Source organism: Gopherus evgoodei, chromosome 23, assembly GCF_007399415.2.
Source record: "Gopherus evgoodei ecotype Sinaloan lineage chromosome 23, rGopEvg1_v1.p, whole genome shotgun sequence".
NCBI classification, from domain to species: domain Eukaryota; kingdom Metazoa; phylum Chordata; order Testudines; family Testudinidae; genus Gopherus; species Gopherus evgoodei.
The window spans coordinates 3,098,974-3,122,516 of NC_044344.1; the positions used below are offsets into that span (position 1 = coordinate 3,098,974).

Consider the following 23,543-nt stretch of genomic DNA (forward strand, 5'->3'; position numbering starts at 1 on the left):
TTTTCACAGTTCTGAGCTGCTTGGAAAAGCTCTAAGCAGCAGCAGCGGCACTGGGGCAGTCTGCAGGCTCAGGAAGACAATGCTGTATTTATATTTGGCGTGTGTTCTTTACAACTACTAGGATTAGAAAGGTAGTGTTTTGAGAGCTGCAGAAATTTATCATTTAGTGCTCCCCTCCCCTAATTATAGAAAGCTTCCCATTCACCAGTGGTGAATAGATTTTTGGTTTTAAAGACCTGCATGATCTGATACTTCTCATACAAAGGAATTTACTGGGTACCACGTGATCCACATGGAAGATCTGTGACTCTGAGTTACCACTTATAACTGTTGTGTACTGCAAATCAGTCCCAAGATAAAAATCATTCAGATAACATTGTGATAGGATATAGCTAACCCCTTTCCCCCTCAAGTTCTGAAAACATAACTGTAAAAATGCACCTATATTGAGAGACTAACCCGAATCAGAGCTCTGCCACCCCCAGCGGCCTGTATTCCTCCTCCCAAGCCTACGCTCCTCTCTGCCTATTGTTTACTGCCTTCACTCCTTTGTCTGTACTTTATCTTCTTAGATGATAAGCTCTTTCAGGACAGAGATTCTGCCTCCTTCTAGGCCTTGACCATATTTAGCACCGTTGGGCACGGTGGCTAGGGTGACTAAAGGGCAGGGGGTGAGGGGTAATAGGTGCCTATATAAGAAAAAGCCCCCAAAATCTGGACTGTCCCTATAAAATCGAGACATCTGGTCACCCTAATGATGGCTACTATTTTCAAACCCAGGTACCTAAAGTTAGGCGCCTACGTCCAGATTTAGCCATGTTACATCAGCTCTGTTGGGGTAGGGGAACTGCAGCCGTTCAGAATTGTTGACATTCAGGGCACTTCCATGTGGTTGCCAAAATCTGCATGCGGGAGCTTGACTCTAGGCTCCTGGGTTTGAAACTTTTGGCTCATGTCAATTATAACAGAGTCTCTCTGTCATCTGTAGAGTTTGTGTAGAAATGAGGCAGCCCAGGTGAACCAGTGATTCCCTGTTATGAAGACGCTGACCTGAGGGGGGTGGGTGGCAGTGGAAAGGCACTAAGAAGACTCTGGAGACTTTGGTTTTAGCCCTAGTTCTGTCACTGCTGTGCAGCCTTTGGCAAGTCCGTTCCCCTCGCTGTGAACCTGTATTCTCTTCACCCATTGTAGGGTAAGGACTGTCTCTCACAAGGTGTGCGTAAAATAGGCCGTTGGTCTCGACTGCAGTTTCTAGTAGTGCTACCTTAATACAAATAATGACAGGGTTGCGGGAGTCCAGGGAGGACTGGTTTGTCACTGGGAATAGCTCTGATGATCATCCTTGTCTGTAATTTCGGATGAGGTGATTTCCTTTAAACCCCCTGTGCATTAGCCCTAGAATGGGTCATTTTTAACATTCAGACACGGCTTTCAAATCCGAAGACCAAAGGAAAATATCTGGCAGCGAGATGCCAGAACAGCCCCAGTGCCTGGCGGAGCTGTAGTGATATGTACGTGATGGATCATAATGTCTCGTCTCGGTTGTGTCCTGCTCCCTGGTTACAGGATGACAGGAAGGGGAAAAGTTACCATTAGAATTCTCTCTCTCTCTGGTGAGCAGAAAGATGCATTTGGTTCCCAGTGTTTGTAATTGCAGCCAACAATTCTTATTATTGTCTGGGGATTCAGACTGGTGCACTATTTTTGAGCAGTTGCCCTCCAAGAAAGTGAGGGATGCACTTATTTAGAGATTCCCAAACGGCAGCTTCCACCTCCAGCGTCTGGGTGTCTCAGACTAATTAAAACAAATGCTGCAAAATATGGGTCTGTCTTTGTGAGACAGCCTCCGTGCTCTGCTGCAGTAGTTCAAATGATCAATTAAAAGCTTGACTGAACAGATAGGACATACTCTGCTCCCGTGAGCTGCCAAACCCAGGCGCTGGCAGATTGCCCGGGGAAGTGGGTGCCAAAAGTGCATGGGCATTCTCCACAGAAGGGCCATTTGCCAGGCCTGGAGAGTTCAGGAACCAATAGCAAAAGCCATCCAACTGTGGCAGCAGCCAAGAGATGTGTGAGCAGAGGTTGTCTCCCAGATCACTGGGCCCCAGTAAGTTGGAAGTAAGTGATGGGATGTTAGATGGGATGATTCTTTCCTGGGTGTCTGGCTGGTGAGTGTTACCCACGTGCTCGGGGTTTAACTGATTGCCATATTTGGGGTTGGGAAGGAATTTTCCGTCAGAGCAGATTGGGTTTTTTTTCACCTTCCTCTGCAGCGTGGGGCATGGGTCACTTGCTGGAGGATTTTCTGCACCTTGAAGTTTGTAAACCATGATTTGAGGACTTCAATAGCTCTGACATAGGTTAGGGGTTTATTACAAGAGTGGGTGGGTGAGATTCTGTGGCCTGTGTTGTTTAGGAGGTCAGACTAGACGATCGTGATGGTCCCTTCTGACCTTAAAGGCTATGAGTCTAAGAAGGGCCCAAGATTCTCTGCAAGAGCAGAGTTAGCGGCAGGATACTTTATGCTTCCTAAGTTATTTATTGTCCTCTGCTACTGGGAATGGACAGTTGTAGGATTTAATTTAAAGAAGGTGTTGTGCTAAATCTTTGGGATCAGCAATATTTTCTTTGTCTCCCTTCCTGCTTGTGGAATGTGCTGACAATGAGAGATCATGTGTTAGCTGAACTGAAATCTCCGGCCTTTCTTGTTTTCATTTCAGAAGCTCTCCTTGAACAGGCCATGATTGGCCCATCACCCAACCCACTGATCTTGTCCTACCTGAAATATGCAATCAGTTCCCAGGTAACAACCTCCATAGCACTTCTCCTTTTCAAGTGCCTTACAGACACTGAGGAATTACCCTTCCCAACCCCGAGTTAGGGGACCTGTTGCTCCCGGGAAGCCAAGGTTCAGAAGTTAAGTGACTTGCCTAGATCCACAGAGGGAGTCAGTGTGTGAGCCAGGATTGGAATTCAGAATTTTCTGTCTCCCAGTGTGGTACTCGATCATGCTTCTCTCCTCTGCAAGGAGATAATGGCGGAGCATCCCGCTGATCAGTACGTGCCAAAGCAGTGAAGCTTCTGATGGTGGCCCAGAGGCGGGCATAGAGATCCCTTGCCCTCTAGACAGTTCCTCAGCTGCCAGACACTCTTGCTTTCCTTAGCTTGTTATTTAAAATTGTAGTTTAATGTAAAGTTTGTGTAAAGCAAATCAATGATTACCTAAAAATGTCTCTTTAATTTGTGCTGGGTCACTGCCAAAGCCCCGTTTTAAGAGACAAGTAGCGCAGCTGTAAAATGACCTCATTATGCCTTGGCAACAGCAGTTGCATTTTAAAATGTTAGCTAATAACTTTCTTGCTCTGTCTTTTTTGTTCCTAGATGGTGTCTTATTCCACTGTCCTGATGGCCATCAGTAAGGTAGATCTTGACGGATGCTGTCTTTCATTTTACCTACAATCTATGCATCCATTTTTGTCCCACTAACTCCTGCCAGATATAGGTCAAGCGGGGAGTGACATCCTTTGCTGAGTCAGCAATGATCAGATGGCACAAATCGAAGAGATTACTTTTCTATGTCCCTGCTCTGTGGAACAGGCTGTACACCATCAATGGAAAGAGATCACTTTGCCTTTCCTTTGGGAAACTGCACGCAGTTCCTTGCGAGAGAAGTTTAAAAGCCTAATCATCTAACGTGGGTACAACACGTTTAAAACCACATGCTGGCACATCCTTCTCACTGCAGTCGACCACTCCAGCAATGGTGGGGGAATTCAGAGTTAATACTTAAAACCAGCAACATGGAGATGTAGCGCTGCCAGTTAATGCAGTGTCATAGCCAGAGACTGCTGTTTTTTCTCTTTGAATCAGTATTAACATCTTAGCCAGTGTAACTTGTATTAAATGTCCCAGGACCTGAGGTTACACATGAAGGGTCAGTTTCACAAGTACTCAGCATCCAGCAGCTCCCGCTCTTCATGGATGATAGGTCCATCAAAGGCTATTTGCCAGGATGATCATGAATGCAACCCCATGCTCTACGTGTCCCTAGCAGGGGCAGCTCCAGGCACCAGCGCACCAAGCACGTGCCTGGGGCAGCAAGCTGCAGGGGGCAGCCTGCTGGTCACCGTGAGGGCGGTAGTCAGGCTGCCTTCAGCAGCATGCCTGCGGGAGGTCTGCCGGTCCCACGGTTTCAGCAGCAATTTGACGGCGGGTATGCCGACGGCGCAGGCACGCTGCCGAATCCGCATTACCAGCGGACCTGCAGGTGCGCTGTCGAAAGCCGCCTGACTGCTGTGCTTGGGGCGGCAAAATTCATAGAGCTGCCCATGGTCCCTAGCCTCTGACTGCCAGAAGCTGGGAGTGGACGACAGGGGATGGATGACTCAATGATTGCCCATTCTGTTCCTTCCCTCTAAAGCACCTGGCATTGGCTGCTGTCAGAAGACAGGATGCTGGGCTAGACAGACCATTGGCCTGACCCAGTCTGGCCATTCTTACTGGGCAATGAACCATTCTGAAAATCTGTCCATGGCGACGTTGTGTTTTAGTGACAGAGGGAAATGCACTCCCAGCACAGGCTGCTGTGGGTAATAAATGGTTCATATGAAAGATTGCTAGTGGTTGCTAGAGTAACTTAGCTGATCAGTGTTCCTCAACCTTTTAAGGTGGGGAGCCCTTGTTCTCAGTCAGAAATTTTTCACGAGCCCTTATGTTTACTGTAGGAATAAAGGGAAGAAAGGATCAATGATGATGATGCTTTAATATTTATTTGTGTGTGTGAGAGTCGAGAGGTTAGGTTGGGGGGAGGGATTGCTCAGTGGTTTGATCATTGGCCTGCTAAACCCAGGGTTGTGAGTTCAGTCCTTGAGGGGGGCCACTTAGGGATCTGGGGCAAAATCAGTACTTGGTCCTGCTAGTGAAGGCAGGGGCTGGACTCAATGACCTTTCAGGGTCCCTTCCAGTTCTAGGAGATAGGTACATCTCCATATATTCTGAGGTTGACAGAGATCACGTGAAGGGTAAGAGCATGTGGGCAGTGGAGGAGTGAGATTTTCTTTGCTTTAGATTGTAATAAAACTTCCAACCCTTGGTGGTCCCCTGACTGCCTTTAATGATACCCTCCCAGCAGGTCGTGACCCACCCATTGAGAAACATTGACCTAGAATCATAGAAATGTAGGACTAGAAAGATCTTGATGGGTCAGGTGTACTGAGGCAGGACTATGTATTATCTAGACCATCTCTGACGGGCGTTTGTCTAACCCAGTGATAGTCAGACAAGGCTTGTGAGCTGCAAGTGGCTATTTAATGTGTCTCCTGCAGCTCTTTGCAGCACATGATATTAAAACACTGAGTGATTTAATTATTAACCAATCAGGGTGCTTTTACTGTGTTGTTAACCAGTTAAGTTATCAACTTGTACTAAGTTATTAACTTATTTGCTATGAGAATAATATATATAAATATTTCCCCTGTCATACTGTTTACATCTGAATAGCACTACAGTAAATGAGACAGTGAATTCACATGATTGTGGGTCTTTTGGGTAATGTTGATCACTAATTTGGCTGATGAATCACTGAGATCTGAGATTCACTGCTCTAACCCGTTCTTAAACATCTCCTATGATGGAGATTCCGCAACCTCCCTAAGTAATTTGTTCCAGTGCTTAACCACCCCGCCAGGAAGTTTTTCCTAATGTCCAGCCTAAACCTCCCTTGCTGCAATTTAAGCTCGGTACTTCTTGTCCTGTCCTTAGTGGAGAAGAACAATTTATCACCCTCCTTTTTATAACACCCTTTTACGTACTTGAAAATTGTTATTGTGTTTCCCTTCAGTCTTTGCCTCTCCAGACTAAACAAACCCATTTATTTCACTCTTCCATCGTAGATCATATTTTCTAGACCTTTCATCACTTTTTGTTGCTCGCCTCTGGACTTCCTCCAATTTGTCCACATCTTTCATGAAGCCTGGTGCCCAGAATGTCTCATCGTGCTGAGTAGAGTGGTAGAATTACTTTGTGTCTTGCCTACAACATTCCTGTTAATACATCCTTCATTTCTGAGTAGCTGTGGACGAGCTGCCAATAAACACTCTTGGCTGGGAGCCCTGTCCTATCCCAGAGCGGGATTCAGACGATCTTCTAAAGTATCTGTTTAAAAACCAAAATCTGTATTCAGTGCGTCTGGTTTTAAAATCCCCTTGTATTCCTGTGTTGTAGTTCGATGACTTCTCCCGAGATCTCTGCGTCCAGTCCCTGCTGGAGATCATGGATATGTTTTGTGATCGGCTCAGGTACCATGCTGCTTCTGCTCTCTTCTGAAGGGCTGGGTGATGACACTTTGGGAGGAGTTGCTTTAATGCCCCTGAAAAGCAAAGATTGATAACATTGACGAGCCAGGAGTAGTGAATATGTGGGACCGCGGTTCTCAAACTGTGGGTCGCACCCCCAAATGGGGTCATGCCATCAGCCAGTGGGGTCGCAGTGATCCCTAGTGTACAGAGGATGACACTTGGTGACCTCGCATGTATGATGCACGTGAGGTCATGCTGCATGGAGGACACCATTTTGTTCTACAAAGTAGCATTCCTCTATACAGCGTGACCTTGCACGCACCATATGTATGAGGTCACGCTGCATGGAGGACAAAATGGCATTATCCATGGTGTGTGCTTGGTCACATTCTGCAGAGGATGCCTTTGCTGTTGAAAATGACTTCGTCCTGCTATCTGGCGTCCCAGGAGGAAATGGTTTGTTACAATGGGGTCATGCTGAACAAAAGTTTGGCAACCCCTGGTGTAGGAGCTGGGCAGGTCACTCCCCTCAGCTCTACCTGTGCACTTTGATTGGCAGCTCTCCTGCTAGTCCCGTCCTGGATGCCCCACACAGCTGCGCTAAATGCAGGGAATATAGGAACTGCCAGAGTGGCTCAGACCAGTGACCTGCCCAGGCCAGTGTCCTGTTGCTGCCCATGGCCAGTGCCAGCTTTGTAGGAAGGTACAAGAAACCCTGCATCTGGCATTATGGGGTAACCTGCTTCCACTGAAAGATTCTTCCTCAGCCCCAGTAGTTAGAGGTAGGCTTAAACCCGTCAATGTCAGGGATTATATCCCTGCTATTGCATCTCAGTCCTCACCTGCGGCACCTCCTGCTCCGTGGTCCTGGGCTGCGCACACCCAGCACTGCCAATGCACCTCATTGTGGCAGCCCTTCCTACTTGTGTCTCTGAACACAGCAGGCCATTCTTGCAACCTTGAGCATTTGCGTTGGTGCAAGTCAGTAGGCGTTTGCTGTGACGCTGCTGAGACTGTGTCCAGAGAGTGAGCGAGGGGCTGATCTTCTATCGATGATTCAGGGCAGTAAACAGTTTCTTGAAAACCCAGAATTCTTGTAGTTTACCTTAAAACCCAACTAAACCTGTTTAAAGGCATCAGTGATATTGCTGAGTTTAGTGTGTGCAGGGGGAGTGAATAGATGGGGTAGGAACGCGGAAATAGTTGCTCTTATATTTCATGGAGCAGAATTGCAACAATTAATATTAATTTGTCACCAGCTGTTGGCAAGGAGTTGCCGCTGGCTGAATACAAAGCTGGCCGCTTCATCCAGTCCCCGGTTAATTTGATCCTCCATTTAATTAGATTCAAACCTCTGATTTGTGCTCCAGAAGGAGAACCCCCACCTCGTAATTGATCAGTGCTGATCACTTTTGACAAGATAATTCAATTGGGGGCTTAGAAAAGTATCCCTGTAATTAAAAGCCCAGAGAGGCCAGGAAGACCCCGAGATGGTGAGATTTTTCAGCCATACTGGAGGTGATAAGCATGACAAAGTGCTTTGTGCGAGTCGAGGAGCGAAAAACAGTCAACAGGTGGATGAAATTCAGCCACATGAATAGGAGGAAGAATGGTCCAGTGGTTAAGGTGCAGGGCTGAGCCTTGAGATGTTCGGGGTCAGTTCCCCAGCTCCCTGTGGGACCTTGAGCGTCTTCTTTTGGGTGCGTATACACTAGAAACGTTGCAGCAGCACCACTGTAGTGCAGACCCTTCCTCCACTAACAGACGAGGTTCTTCCCTCACTGTAGTAAATCCAGCTCTCCGAGAGGTGGTAACTAGGTTGACGGATGAATTAGTCCCTGGGCCTAGCAGTGTCTACACCAGAGCTTAGGTCAGTGTAACTACGTTGCAGAGGGGGTGTTTTTTTCACAGCCCTGCAGGATGTAGTTAAGCTGACCTATCTGTAGGATCGTTAGGTGTTTGGATGCTGCAGTGGTGGGGACACGTGGCTAGCTGGAATAAGGGGAAGGTCCCATAATGAGACATTCAAACCTAATCTTTTCTTCTGCTCCCCTCTCTCAGCTGCCATGGCAAAGCGGAGGAGTGCATTGGCCTATGCCGGGCCCTGATGAGCGCCCTCAACTGGATGCTGCGCTGCGCGGCCTTCTATACGGAGAAGTTCAAAGAGGTGCTGGACCAGGTGGCTGCTGAGAACCAGCTGAAGATGTGCCTGGAGCGTCTGGAGAAGATCCTGGGGAGCACCAAAAACCGAGCCCTGATTCACATTGGCAAGCTGGAAGAGACGTGTATGTCGCTGGGCCATTACCGGTGTAGCACTGTCCATCCCACCCCCTCACCTCGACTTGTCTTACTGGTGTCTCTGCCATGGCCAGACCTGAACTCCTGAGCTTCCCTCCCTGTTCTCTCTTGCTGCCATCCCCTGGGGGATCGTCTTCGACGACTCCTGTCCTTTACCCCGCTCAGCCAAGCCCTGCAATCACTGCTTCCTCCTCCCTTAGCCCTCTTTGTCTCTGCTGCTCCAATACCCGCTCCTCTGCTGTCTCAATCGCTGTAGCCACCTGCTCCCTGACATGGCACCCACGCTGCCTGCCCTCCAGTCCCTGCTGCCCCGGAAGAGGAGTAGTCTTGGCATGAAGGCTAGGGGAGCTAATGGCTGCTGCAGACTGGCTCCCTTGCGGTCTGGCTTTCCCCCGCACACCTGGAGAGGGTGCTATGCAAAGCCAAGCTGTGTCCCAGAGCAATTCTGAGGCAGTACAGGTCTCGGCTGGGATTTCCACAGGCACCTCATTACCATTGAAATCCTCTCAGCTGTACAGACCTACCGGGACTCTCATATACTCCCTGGGATCCCCACTTTGAAAATCTTACATTTCCCGCCCCCCCCTTTTCCTTCCAGCTTCGTGGAGCGCCATAGAGCAGTCGCTGATCAAACTGGGGGAGAATCTGAGCATCCTCAGCAACCCCCAGCTGCGCAGCCAAGCGGACGAGTGCATCTCCCTGATCAAGAGGTAGCTCCACGGTTTTCCTTCCGGGCTCTTGGGGTGACGAGTGTGTGTGTGTAGGGGGGGTCTGTGCTGGGACAGCAAGGGTAGCTGTGGGATGAGTGGGCGGCTCACATTGGCACATCCCAGGAGGGCTCCTTTCTGATGCCTGTGGGCTCTGCTCTCACACTTGTTTGCGTCCCTGCTCCTCTGCTGCTGGCCAGAAGAAGCCCAAGAGGTCAGAGAGCCTCATACTTCTTGCAGGCATCTCCTGTGCCCATTGTACAGCTTGTCCTGTCCCCCACACCCCAAGTCAATGGAGGGGTTGGGAGCTGGCAGCGGGGAAGGAGGATGCTGGGCTAGGTGGAACTCAGTTGCGTCCCAGGCTGGAAGCCCCACTCATAGTACCCCCTCAGCAGCCCTGCCCCCTTTACCTCTCTGGCCTTGTCTACATGGGAACATGGCCGGAATAGCAATTCTGGAATAAGGCCATGTGGACTCTGTTCTGTACTAAGAGTGTCCATGCAGGGAGCTAGCCAGAGTCTTTAAACTCGCACCCGACCTTATTCTGGACTCATTTCCCCATGTGGCCAAGCCCAGGGTGTTAAACACCAATGACCTAGCCAGGGCCCAAAGGTTCATCTGTCAAACCAGAGAAGAGTCGAAGGGCCGTCGCCTGTCCTGACCCAGACGTGGCAGCAGCATAGAGGAGGGTTGAAACCCAATGACTTTCAGCTCTGGTGGGTGTAGGGTCTCCCCCACCATCACCCAAGCCCCCTGCCCAATTACCACTTTTCTTCTTTTGCAGCATACCCACCATGCTCTCGGCCCACTCCGAGCAGTTGAACAAAACCGGCTTCCCCACCGTGCATGCCGTGGTGCTGCTGGAAGGAACCATGAACCTCACTGGAGAGACCCAGCCTCTCGTGGAACAGCTGATGATGGTGAAGCGGATGCAGGTACAGCGAAGGAGCAGCAGCATGTTTCCTCCCTTTCCTGGGCGAATCCTGACTCAGAGAGGCAGCGTGGCCTAGTGGGACCAGAAGCTGGGCCTTGTGAGCTCTAATCCCAGCTGTGGTGCTGAATCTGTCTGGCCTTGGCAGGTCACTTCTCGTCTTGGTGTCCGGCTTGCACCGGGGAGGGAGTGAGCCTGATGCTGGCCCCTGATTTCGGACAGAAATGCAGGGAAGTACGACTCCTTCCAAATCCAGTTGTGCGTCACTCCCATTAGTGCCAGGTGGGTCTGGCTGGTCCGTGTATGAGTCGGCTTGTGCCTCTGGTGAATGGAGTTACTCCTCCAGCTCAAGCAGCAGAGGCACCTGCTTTTAAATCAAGAGGCTCTAGGTTCGATCCCCGCTGATGACCCATGCAGTGGGTGGGGGGTGGAGTGGGTGGCATACCTTAGACTCTCTGGGTCTGACATGTGTTCCATCCCACTTGTAGCGCATTCCTTCGCCGCTTTTTGTGCTGGAGATCTGGAAAGCCTGCTTCGTGGGCCTGATCGAGTCCCCGGAGGGGACGGAGGAGCTGAAATGGACGGCCTTCACCTTCCTTAAGGTAACCCCTTGTCATGCATCCCGCCACTGCCGAGAGCCCAGAGTCTGTCCCTGCCTGGACCCTGCTGAGTGTCAAAACCTGGCACAGCAATTATCTCTCCTCTCCCACTGCATCCTCCACCGGGGACCCTTTTCATGCCCCAGCTGTACAGAGCATGTTATACTGCAGGCTCAGAGGCCGAGCCCACAGGCAGCATCCCTTTGCACAAGCCACCAAACGTTGATATGTCGGGCTTATTTTAGTTTTGCAAAACAGCTTTCATCTCACTTTGTTCCTGGCTGTGGGACGCGGTTGGTCTTGGCTTAATGGAGAACCTGCGCCCTTGTGGGACATGACATCAGCTTGACTTGATCCAGCTGTATGCAGAGATGCCTTGATCTTATTTGTCAGACAAGAGCTGGCTTAGCAACGTGGAGATGATCCCAACGTTCAAACCTCAGTCGTTTCTCTGCCCCACCTCCCCACACACACACTCCCCCATGCCTCCTGCGTTTCTCCTTGGAGTTTTTGGTCCCGGTGTGCAATGTGGGGATGGTGGTTAACGTGCATGATTGAGAGCCAGGAGACCTGGGCTCTGTTCTTAGCGCTGCCATGTTGCTTTGGCCATGTCCGCCTCAGTTTCCCCATCTGTAAAGCAGGGGATCGCCTTCCAGGAGGGCTATGCTTGCAGAATGCCTTATAAATGCTAAGTGACTCTCTGGATTAGATCACAGGGCGAGGTAAGTGTTGTGTTAAGCCCCCTGGTGCTGTTGCTTTTTCACATTCCTCCTTTGTCCTTGGCAGACTGAAAGGTTGTGTGTTCAGCTTCTTTCTTCCCCCCTCCCCAATGTAAACAGCAGCAGATGGCCCTGGATCCCCTGTCCCAGCTCTTGTCCGCTCTTTTTAAGAAAAATAAAAAGGACGGGGACTGATTCCCCAGAACAAGCTCCACACATTACAGCTTCATATTCCTCCATCTCGTCCCCTGTAATCTCCACTGGGACTGACAGGGAATCGGGGGCCTTCTGAGTGATGGGGACTGTGACATTTCCCTTTTGTGCGGGTCATTCCATAAATGTCCACTAGAGGGCTTTCCTCCCACCTTCCGTGGGAACAGATGCTCCCAGGGCATTGACTAGATTGATTGCTGGGGCAGTTCTGGGGGGCAGCTTTGAGGGGTATTTCCTCTAGGGCTGGTGTCTTCTGCCAGGACTCCTGAGTGGGAGCCATGTGTCGTGCTGCACGAGCCTGAGTCTCTGCACCCAGGATCTCTTGGGCTAGATCTGAATGTTTTAAAAAACTTTCTTTCAGATCCCTCAGGTTTTGGTTAAACTAAAGAAATATCCCCAGGGAGAGAAGGTGAGTTGCTGTGACTGTTTGTATTTAGTATTGATCATTTACAGTGCACTCGCGCGTGTGTGTGTGTGTGTTTACACACACAATACACACACACACAGATCATGTTTGTAATGGAGGTGCCAGGGGACCACATGAGATGGAGGCCCTATTGTGCTCGGCGCTGTACAGTCACTTCCCCAAAGAGTTTACGGTCCAATAGCCTGGGAGGTCACGTGTTTTGTACCTTGTGTTGTCTGTCTGAGCTTGTACACACCAGGGGCTCCTTGCATCCCTCCCCCAATTCCTCAGTGCCACCTTCCTACCTCCCTCTATTTCAGGGACTTGCTGAAACTCTGCCCCTCTGCCTGGGGTTGTGTGTGGCTCCCGTACCAGAGTCCTCCCCCGCTGCAGCAGGGGCTCTGTGTAAACCCTCACACACACCCCAGCCAGTTGGGGCCCTGTTGTTCTAGACACTGTACAAATACAGACCTCACTCCCTCAGAGACATAAGCCCATGCTCAGCTTTGCACCAGGAACGATCTAATTGGTCAGCAGGGCCCCTCGTGTCCATAACCATGAGCATGTGTGTAAATCTCGGCAGCATCGGGGCCGTGCAGCCAAGGGCAGTGCCTGCCCCAAGGAGCTTACAGTCTAAAAGACGAGAAGTCAGCGGGGGAGGAGCCACATTCCTGGCCTCGGGGATGTGATGGGAGGACAGGGTACGACTGTAATAGCTGCTCTAGGCTGACACACCTTGGGGGAAGGTTTATAGCCAGTGGGCCCAAGTCGTCCCTGCTTGGCTGCTGTTCTACTTGCTGTGGGTGATTTTGTTTTGAGGGGTGGGAACTCCACAGTAAAGCACCAACCGAGCCTGTTTCTCAGGATCTCCTCCCTCTCCTTGCTGAGCAGTGGATGTCAGCTTGTAATGCCTGAACGGAGGTCGGGGCCCGACTTTCATGGCCAGCGTCAGCAGCTCCCGTTGGTGCTGAGGATTGTGTTCCTGCAGTGCTGTGACTTCAGTGGGAGCCAGCACCTCTGAATATCAGAGTCTGGCTGCCCAGCCTTTCCCCCATGTCCCGGAAGCACCATTGGATAATTCAGGGGTTGGCAACCTATGGCACATGTGCCAAAGGCAGCACGTGAGCTGATTTTCAGTGGCACTCACACTGCCTGGGTCCTGGCCACTGGTCCGGGGGGCTCTGCATTTTAATTTAATTTTAAATGAAGTTTCTTAAACATTTAAAAAACCTTATTTACTTTACATACAACAATAGTTTAGCTATATTTTATAGACTTATAGAAAGAGACCTTCTAAACACATTAAAATGTATTACTGGCACACGAAACCTTAAATTAGAGTGAATAAATGACTTGGCACAGCACTTCTGAAAGGTTGCCGACCCCTGGGATAATCCGTCCCTTTGCTAACGTGTCACTGACTGGCCAACGCTCTGTTGGGCCACCCGGTGAAGTTGTGCAGAGTTATTCAGCTGATGGGGAAGAATTCAGCCCAAGTTTCTAAGTGGCTTTCTTGCTTCAGCTGAAAGAATCTCATGTACCTTGTGAAGTGAGGTCTGAGCCAGTGCTTGCTTGCTTGTGTGGCTGCAGGATTTCACCGAGGACGTGAATTGTGCCTTTGAGTTCCTGCTGAAACTCACCCCTCTGCTGGACAAAGCTGATCAGCGATGCAAGTGAGTCCTCCTCCCTCCCGTGTCTGACCTCGGAGCACCCAGGGGAAAGGGCCTAAGCATATGGAAAGGCACAGCTGCTGTACGCCATGGGCAGGGTCTTTCCTCCTCCTCACTGCCGTGGGAATGACTGGATTCTGTTGAGCTGCACACAGAACCATAGGGACAGCATGTCCCTCATGCCGGAGGAGCCCCACAGCCCTGAATGGGTAAACTGGCCTATGTCCTAGGCTTAATACCTAGGCCTGGTCTACACTGGGAGGGGGATTGATCTAAGATATGCATCTTCAGCTATGAGAACAGTGTAGCCAAAGTCGACGTTTCTTAGATTGAATTAAAATTACTGACTTTGCGTCCTCGCGTCGTGGCTCCCCCATCAACTTTGCTTCCACCTCTCGCCGAGCTGGAGTTCAGCAGTTGACGGGAGAGCGATCAGGGATCGATTTATCGCATCTACGCTACACACAATAAATCGATCGCGATCCGGCGGGTAGTGTAGATGTACCCCTAGTAGAAAACTTGGATCCAATTTAACTTTTAATCCCTGGTTTCTGAGCACTGGATCTGTGGCGGAACGCCCAGCCCAGCCTTCAGTGTCCTGGCTTTGCTCATTGCCGTTGAGGCGGTATTGAACAACTGCTGGCATGTTTCCCGCTGGCTGGTCATGAGGCTGGCGTACAGCCTGGAGGGCAGCTTTTCTCTCCCCACGTTTCCCGTTCCTCATTTCCCCTCCCACCAGCCAGTGTTTAACAGCTGAGTCCCATGTTAATAACGCTTTCCGTTTCTGAGGCACCTTACAAACACACACACACAAGCTAGCATGCCCCTCTGTGAGGTGGGTAAATATTGTTAGCCCCGTTCTGACAGAACTAACCTGCCCAGTGGTACAGTGGCCTGACACTGCCAAAGAGAGAACCCCATTCTGAGTCCGTCTCTTGTCTGACTCACTGGGCTCCCAACGTCTGCCTAAAAGTGGGTCTGGAACCCCAAAGTCCTGACCCCGCACTTCACAATGCCGTCTCCTTGGCTTTGGTCAGAAGCAGGAACGCTCTGGCCTCTCTGAAGTAGCTGCTTTCCCGCTCCCGCCTTAACTGTGGGTCAGTGAGCCCGTGCGTGTGTAGGATTCCTTGTGCCCTTAGCTCCATCTCTCTCCATTCCAGCTGTGACTGTACCAGTCTGCTCCTGCAGGAGTGCAGCAAACAGGGACTGCTGTCTGAGGCCCACATGACCAACCTGGTCGCCAAACGGTAGGTCCCCAGCTCTGCTGCCTCGGGAGTTCCCCTGTGAAATCCCTGCACATCAATAGCAGCTGGGTCTTGTTGCCATCCCTTTCTCCCAGGGAATCACTGGCTTCTGGGGGCTCTGAGTGTCTTAACTTCCTCACAGCGGAATAAACGGGACAGCTTGGATCCAACCAGCCATCAAAACCCTAAAGGAACAGCCAGAGAGGCATGGGGCATAAAATACCCTGGATGTCCCAGCTTGAATAGAAAGGTCTTTGCTGGTCTCTGCTGAGCACACTATGGGGACTGGGAGGGAAGGGGGCCTTGTCAACCCAGGGAACTGCCTCCTCAGCTCAGATCTGCTGGTCTGGCTGGCCACAGGCTCCCTATGTGGGAGGGGTAGGGGTGCTGCATTCCCACGGGCTGTACTAACCCTGACCCTCGTGGTGTAGACGGCCCTCTTGGAGAAGGGAGTGGGGGATCGCATTGTTTGGAAAGCAGAGGAAGAGGGGCTCCTCCTCTCTGATTCCCTCATCTCCGTGCATATCCCCCCCCAGGACGGCTGACCGGGAACATGCGCCACGCTTGAAATCGGCAGAGAATGCCAACATCCAGCCTAACCCAGGGCTCATCCTGAGAGCCGAGCCCACTGTCACCAACATCCTCAAGGTAACTTCCCCAGTACCCCCCGTCCCAGACTGCTGCGGACACCTGGGACCCTTGATCGCTTGTGAGCGGCTGTAATGCTCCAGGTTCTCTCCCGGTGCTGGGGGAAAGGCGGCGCCTCTAGCCAGGCTTGGGGGCAGGCTCACTGGGGGCGGCTGGCCGCCAGCAGCCCTATGCTGCGTCATTGGTATCTACTGCTGTCCTGTTCCACTGTAGTGGTGCTAAGAGTCAGAGGGGCTGTGCCCCATGCCAAACCATTCCTTTAGCTGCGTCTGGAAGCCGTGACCTTATGCAGCATGTTAAAGCATTGGGCTGTAACAGCATGACTCAGGCCTTTGCAGGCAGAGAACTCTGTGGCTGTCCTGCTCCCAGCTCCTTTCTCTCTGGCTAACGCGCACACAGCTCACGCAGGCAGACGCAGTCTTTCCCTGCATTGTTATGGCCGCCACGCTCCCCAAGAGTGCGTAGGATCCCGAGCTTCTGAATCAGCAAGTACGTTTTGTTCCGCAGGTCGTGCTGGAGCCGCAGCGGTGGTGGATTATGGGTCATTACAGCTGTCCTTGGGGGCTGGCTGAGCAATGCTAGAGTCCTGTCTGGCAGGTCTGATCTCTCGCTCATTTTCTTACGTGGCGTCTGATGATGACTGACTTGCATATGGTGTTACCGACAGCCAATCAGAGAGCTCCAGTCGTGCCCAGAGTTCTACAGCTGCTTTATAACACTGTTTAAAACTGCTTTGTTCCCCGCCCCCCCTTTTTTCACTAGACCATGGATGCAGATCACTCCAAATCCCCCGAGGGGCTACTAGGCGTCTTGGGCCACATGCTGTCTGGGAAGAGCCTGGATCTGCTGTTGGCAGCTGCAGCAGCGACGGGGAAGCTGAAATCTTTTGCTCGAAAGTTCATCAAGTGAGTGACTTCAGAGAGACTGTCTGTGCTGGGTTATCGCTGGGCGCGGGGTGCCGTGGCAGCTGTGTAGCATGTTTGTGCCTCTGACCTCCCACCTCTGAGCAGAATGAGGGAAGCAGGTGGCCGCAAACATCCAGGAGATGTGATGAGGCTGGATCCATCTATTTTTTGTGTTCTCTCACATGATGGGTGCAGCGATGCAGCCGGTGTTGGCCACGCGTTGGCCTCGGCTGGCAGTGGGAGCAGTACAGCAAAGCGCCCTATGGTGCTTTTCTGCAGTCCCTGGCTGGGTCTGCAGATGTTCAGAGCTCGGATCATTATGCGGGGGGGTTGTTAGCCTCCTGTGCTGGAAACATACAGTCCAGGCACAAAATCCACCTGCCCCTGCCATGATATCGAAAACAAACAGCCCTGCTACAATCCCTCGCTGTCCCCAGGCGGGCAGGGGAAAAGCTGCGGTGTTGGATGGTGCATTAAAAATAACGAGCTAGAATTGTGGGGTTGCACTCGTGTACTTAAAAACCAGCTGATGTGGGAGTGCATGTGCTAAGCCAACTTGAGGCACTCAGGCCCAGTGGGCAGGGCATACACTTGGAATCAGGCCTCCTGGGTTCTATTCCCAGCTTTGTCATGGACTTGCTGTGCAACTTTGGGTAAGTCCTGTCCCCTCCATGCCTTTGGTAATGTCTACATTACAAAATTCTGCCAGGGTAGCTACGTCAGTCAGAGATGTGATCCCTGAGCCGCCTAGCTGTACCAGCAGGAGCCCCTAGTGTAGACGCAGCTCTACTGACAACGCTGCGCTTTTACAGATATCGCCTGTTTTGTCTGTGCGGGGCGCTTTTACTGTACCAGGAAAGCACAGCTTTAACTGTGTCCATGCTAGCCATGCTTTCCTGGTGTGTATATGCTGGAGACGAGGGCTTAGTCTATTTAGATTGCGAGCTCTGGGGCAGAGGGATGCGTCTCACTAGCTTTCTGTGCAGCACCCAGCAAAATCCAAAGCGGGCTGTCCGAGCATTACAGTAATATACATAAGCAGGGCCTTTTCCTATTTCGACATGTTAAAGCCCTGCCTGTCCGCTGGAATCGTTCTTGAGAATTGTTGCTATCATCAGACCAGTCTTGGGCAGAACCCAGGCTGGGGGTTTGGAGTCATTTTTATTTTGCACACATGCAGCTGGGGCGTGATAGAGGGTCAGGCTGATGTAGTGCCTGCTTCTTGGAACAGGTGTGCATGTGTTAATGTGCAGTGTGCCATCTCTTGTGTTAGCCTGGATTCCCCCTGTTCAGTGCACCCAGGGCAGATGTGGTACGTGCAGTTATTCTGCTAGGATTGATGGCTGGAGCAGGAGTGGCTAGAGGCCCCAGCCGAGATCAGGGTGTGCTGCACTGGTACAGGGAGACGGTCCCTACCACAGGGGCTCCCAGGCTAACCGGCAGATTAAGGGTGGGGGAGAGCAAGGACCCTGGACAATGGAGGCCTTGAGAGTCGAAGCAACGAGAAGACGCGTCATTGAGCTGGGAACTGAACCCAGACCTGCAGAGTCCCAGCCCAGCGTCTGGTCTCCTTCTCCTTCCATCTTTAGACTGGGTCTGCGCCATGGGCCCAGCAGAGAAAGGAGCCGGTGGGAACTGGGAGGCTGGCACTGGTTGGGGATAGGGTCCCAGCTGGGCTTGAGCTACTGTGGCAAGCGAGGGTGGAGGAGGGTTGGCAGGGAGCAGCGTGCATGGGCAGCCTGCCCTGCTCTGGGGATAAAGCTGTTTCAGTTTCACCAGCCACAGAGACCGAACCCACAGCTATGGCGCCTCATTGCTTCTTTCTTCACCTCTTCAGGCTGAATGAATTTACCAAGCACATCAGTGGAGAAGGCTGTAAGTGTGACATGGCAGCTTGTACGGTAGAGCCCCTTACTGCTGAGTGTGGAGGAGCTGTGCCAGGCCCGTTCAGAGAGCACCCCCGGTCTGGAAGGGTTAACGTCGTAGGGTAGCGGTAGCGAGCACTGTCCCAGCTGCCTGCACAAGGGGGCATTGATTCGCTCTGGCAGGGTGCAGAGCTCACTGAGGTTCTTTATCCTCTCCGGTAGCACGTGTGCATTACCCTGCAGCCCCCACTGTTCGTCCCCCACTCATTCGCAGGTCAGGGGGCTCTGTGCTGGGGGGGGGTTGGCGAAGAGATGAGTCCCCTCTTCCTTCCCCTGAACGGGGAGAGGGGATTGGCCTGCTGCCTGTGCCCCTTAGCCTCTCCCTCTTTGGAAGGGGTGATGTCTGAGCACAGGGCCCAAGATAAGGATTCTGAATATATTTGCATGTGATTAAACATGTGAAATGCTCTGACCTTCCGTTGGCTGGCGGGAAGGCTTAGCTCCAGGCTCAGAGCAGCAGGTTCTTGGCCTAGGGTGTGGGGTGGGGATTAGTTACAGTTCCAGGCCTGTGGACGTGTTGGTCCCTCAGGTGAGGAGATCTGGGCGGTGTGAGCACTGCCCTGCTCTCCCTGCCAGTAGGACTGCCGGGTGCCCCGGGGAGGCAGCATGCGCCAGTGCAGTGGGGTCGGGGGAGGTCCCTCCACAGCATCCCACTGGGGCCTCGAGGGAAGGAGCTGGGTGAGCTGGGGTTGGAAAGCTCCTCCGGTAACAGCTTGCTTTCTCCTCTGCAGCCAAAGCCGCCTCCGTCAGGGCCCTGCTGTTTGACATTTCCTTCCTCATGCTGTGCCACGTCGCCCAGACCTACGGCTCTGAGGTAGGCTCCCCCCGTCCGTGCGGCTCTGCGGGCTGGCGTCTCCGAGAAGCCTGAGCTTGTGCTATCTAGCTAGGAGATCCTGAATGAATAAACACGAGCTCAGACCATGCAGCGCGTCTACCGCCCAGGCTAATGCACGGTGACTCTTGGTGCCCCTCTAGTGGCTGGATCACATAGAGGGTGCGGCTAACGGAGCTGGGTCTTTTCATTTTGGCGGCAGAAGCTCCTGCCTTTGGATCCAAAGGTGGTGGGTTTGATTGCCACAGACGGTGACCCCCTGGGGGTATCTGTGCAGAGATCATCTGGTCACTTCATTTCACCAGCTTCCTTTCAGCTTGGAAAAGAGAGGGTTGGGTTTGGAAAGAGCATGAGTCCTGGTATCTGTGGTGACTCCTGTTCTGCTCTCATGTCAATGGATACATGAAATTAACTTCCAGCCAATCGTCTGTCAGTGGCTGCTGACTTCAGCTACTAGCCAAGGGCCTGATTGTTTTTTTCCCCTCCCTAGAAGCATTGAGCACCCAAGACTCCAGTTGAAGTGAACTGCGGGTGCTCAGCACCCGTTAAAATCAGATCAAAGGGCTGGGCGCCCCCAAACTGAGGCCACCCCCATTATCGGGCATGACAGAATGTTTCATCTGCTGCAGGGATCTCTGGCTGAGCTCTGGGGCTGTGTCCTGCAAGGTTAAATCAGATGATCACAGCCAGCCCTTTTCACCTTGAAACCTGTGAACCTCTGAAAATCAGTGGCCGCTCCTAACTTTGATTTAACCTGCCCGTTCGTTCGCAGCTCTCACGTTCCTACTCCCCCTGCTGCTTGTGTCAGACCCACAAAGTGCGGGCGTTTGGTGTAACCTTGTAACATCACAGGAGGCGGAGATAGAAAAAACCATCCCCTCCCACTCCTGCTTTGTTCCCTAGAGCTGTATCCGGATTAACTTCTGGCGAGACAGGCTCAGGGATCGACCATGTCTCTTCCCATCTCTGATCCTGTGTCCTCCTGCTTAGTTTTGATATTCAGGCAGAGGTTAATATATAAAGATGCCCACCTAGGGGCGCTGTGCAACTACAATTAACATTGCTGATGCTCATGAAAGAAGGTGCTAACTCTGGGTCAAGCTCTGTCACTTGTCCATGTCCATGTCCCTGTTGGATTCTGGTGGGGGTCTGTTTCTTACCCATTTGCCCCCAGGGTCCCAGTTGGGTAAGGATGCAGTGTTGTAGTAGCCTGTATGAATACCACACAGACAGCTCTAGCAATGAGCAGCTCCAGGGGTGGTTACGAGGAACTCTCTCGCTGCTATTAAACACGTTTGTATTTGGGGAATTAACCACCCTATCCTGGGCACGTTCTCATTCTACCTTCGTTTTTCTAACTTACAGCAGATAAAGCTTAGGACAGGGGAGTCTGGACTCCTGGGTTCTGTTTCTGGTTGTGCTACGGACTCGCTCTGTGGCCTTGAATAAGCCACTTCCCTGCTCTCTGCCTCTGTTTCCCAGTCTTTAATGCCCACCTCTCAGGAGTGTGGTGAGAATTAATTCACTATGTTAGGAAAGTCCTGGTGGATCCCTTGGGGGAAGGGATAGAAAGGAACGAAGGATTGCTAGTAAACACACTCTGTGACTTCAGCTGGCTTTGTTCATTATTTTCCATCCTAAACTCTTGTACAGCTTGGCTAGGTTCTGCTGTGTCACCCCAGAGGTGGCTGCATTTTGGTGCTGCTTAAAGTAATCCTAAAATGTCTCTCTCCAGGGGCTTGTGGGCCTTGCTTACTGTTTGTGATGTCGTAGAGGGCTAGGGAAGTGCCCAGGAATATTCCTGTATACTCGGTAGGGAAATATACAGGTATTCTTGAATCTCCGCGGCTCGGGAGCCAGCCATACTCCACAATCCAACCCCACTCGTTGTGTCAGTGCACAATCCAGCCAGTAGCCCAGGCAGCAGCCTCCTGTATTCTGAACAGGAAAATTCACAGCCGTGTCTCCCCCTTGGAGATTCGAAAAGCCAAACTCCACTGTGCGGGGTTGGACTACAGGCCCCCCGTGATGGTACCATACAGCTAATGAAGCGGCAGTGGCAAGGAAGGCAGTGCAGATGCTGGTGCCTGTTGGGCTACTTTTCCCATGCCTGCAGCCTAGCAGTTCAGTCCTTTGGCGTGTTGCACACGCCTAGATCTGCTTCCAGGGAATGTTAAAGGGGGCAGATAGCTGGGCAGGGGAATTGGGTGGCTAGTGAAACAGCTCTTTTGGGGGGCGTGACTCCTCCCTAGACAAGTTTTTTTGGTTTAACCTTGTGCTGTGGGTTGGTTCAGCTGGAGTCCCCGGCACTCAGCTGCATTTGCATTCTGGTATTTCCATGCTTTATTTGACCTGCAGTGCAGCAGAGCCTGCTCCTGGTCTGCTCCTCCCCCAGCCCTGCTTCCACACGTGGGTTGTGAGAGTCTGCAGGGTGCTGCCCCAGCTCACTGAACTGGGGGCCCTAGGGGAGGCTCCACACACCAGCAAACCAGAAATGAGGCGGCCAGCCTGATGCAAACCTCCCGGCTCCTGCAATCCTTGGCTTCCTCGCTGCTGGGATTTCCTGTGCACAGGTGTGGCGGGGAAGTCCTTGGCCCAAAACACTACCAGGGACCTGGAGTGATTGGTTTGTAGGGAAGCAAGGGACGCACCCTAGGAGGGTGTGGGGGCATTCTGCACCTGAGGAGTTGGCCAGACAAGAACCCCTGCTCGGGACAGATATGCCAGGTCCCGGTGGCAGTCGTGTTTGCCTTCCAAAGAGCACTTCTAGAGGTTGATGCAGGGTCTGCTTCCATTCTGTCACTGAAATGCAGCCATCTCTGGGGTGGAATCTGCAGTCTGTGCACAGCACAACAGGAAGGGAAGGAGAATCCCGTGGGAGAGTGACGCTTCGAGGGCAGAGAGTAACTCGCCTCAGAACCACAGGGATTTGCCTTGCCATCAGGAACAGTCCCCTGACATTAGCCACATTGGCCACTATGTGTTGCTGTTGCTTCAGCTGTGAGCTGTATGTTGGCTGGGCTGCTCCGTGTCTTCTTAGGATGCCTTTGCTTGGGGCCTCTTTCCAGGTGATCCTCTCAGAGTCCAGTCCCACTGGCGAGGTGCCATTCTTCGAGACCTGGATGCAGACCTGCATGCCGGAGGAGGGGAAAATCCTCAACCCAGATCATCCCTGCTTCCGGCCCGACTCGACCAAGGTGGAATCGCTGGTCGCTCTGCTGAACAGCTCCTCAGAAATGAAGCTGGTGTACGTAGTGTGTGTGTGCGGGTGTGTGTGTGCGGGTGGGTGTGTTTGGGGCGCGGGGGACACACGACTCCCACCCATACTCCAGCCTGGGCTGAGGTAGATTCCCAGCTGAGCAGTTTGCTTGAGCCCGTTCTGCTCTCAAACAGTTACCAGAACCCAGCCTGGGCTGAGGGCCAGCAGCTTGGCTTGCCCGTGGGACCCATGCTGCCACCAGTACTTGACCTGCCTCTTTGGGCTGGTGTGGTCACAGTGTGTGAGCGTTTAAAGGTACCCTGTGCCCCTGACCAGTTTTCCCTCTGTTTCTCTCCCCCCTGCCCCCTCGGCAGGCAAATGAAGTGGCACGAGGCATGTCTGAGCATCTCGGCGGCCATCCTGGAGATCCTCAACGCCTGGGAGAACGGAGTGCTCACCTTCGAGTCGATTCAGGTAGCTGCTGCGCAGGCTCGTCCCCAGGCACCTTAGGCGAGCCCTCCCCGCTGGGGTAGAGCTGAGGCAGAAACCTCCCTGGGCTGGTTGTTTCCAGGAGGGTTTGTTAAACAGGGATGTCGGTCTCTAGAATGGCCAATCCAGCATCTTTCACCAGCCTCCAGCTAACACAAAGAAACCATGTTTGGAATTTCACTGCTCACCATGTGTGTGTGATCCGTGTGTCACGTGCTCAGTGGTACCAGCCTTCACAATGCAAGTGTCTAATGCCAGCGAAGTTGGATGGAGGTGTAAACTCTCGGTTACGACCGAGTCCAAATCTCCCTTGTCCTGCATTGCAGGGCCCAGATTCTGCTCGTTTCTGGGAGCTCTCCCCACCAGGCACTTTACGCCTCCAGAGGTCGAAACTAACAAACATCCAGCCCTTTGGTAGGAGGAGACGTACAAAATCCTGTCCTGTGGCCTGGGGCAAGGTGC

At 52.1% G+C, this 23,543-nt stretch overlaps 1 protein-coding gene across 5 annotated transcripts in view; it reads left to right on the top strand.

The window, feature by feature from the left end:
- MED24 (mediator complex subunit 24) overlaps nucleotides 1-23,543 on the top strand; it is a 35,251-nt gene that overhangs the window by 2,296 nt on the left and 9,412 nt on the right. For 3 of the 5 annotated variants that reach the window (XM_030540945.1, XM_030540944.1, XM_030540946.1), the window contains exons 3-18: nucleotides 2,721-2,803; nucleotides 3,382-3,420; nucleotides 6,223-6,296; nucleotides 8,358-8,581; nucleotides 9,193-9,304; nucleotides 10,086-10,236; nucleotides 10,721-10,834; nucleotides 12,125-12,172; nucleotides 13,760-13,842; nucleotides 15,000-15,086; nucleotides 15,620-15,731; nucleotides 16,494-16,636; nucleotides 18,474-18,511; nucleotides 19,293-19,375; nucleotides 22,462-22,640; nucleotides 22,967-23,066. In XM_030540945.1, coding sequence (XP_030396805.1) covers nucleotides 2,721-2,803; nucleotides 3,382-3,420; nucleotides 6,223-6,296; nucleotides 8,358-8,581; nucleotides 9,193-9,304; nucleotides 10,086-10,236; nucleotides 10,721-10,834; nucleotides 12,125-12,172; nucleotides 13,760-13,842; nucleotides 15,000-15,086; nucleotides 15,620-15,731; nucleotides 16,494-16,636; nucleotides 18,474-18,511; nucleotides 19,293-19,375; nucleotides 22,462-22,640; nucleotides 22,967-23,066 — 1,670 coding nt within the window. The remainder of the gene's footprint in view (nucleotides 1-2,720; nucleotides 2,804-3,381; nucleotides 3,421-6,222; nucleotides 6,297-8,357; nucleotides 8,582-9,192; nucleotides 9,305-10,085; nucleotides 10,237-10,720; nucleotides 10,835-12,124; nucleotides 12,173-13,759; nucleotides 13,843-14,999; nucleotides 15,087-15,619; nucleotides 15,732-16,493; nucleotides 16,637-18,473; nucleotides 18,512-19,292; nucleotides 19,376-22,461; nucleotides 22,641-22,966; nucleotides 23,067-23,543) is intronic. The other 2 variants (XM_030540947.1, XM_030540948.1) reach the window with 2 other exon arrangements.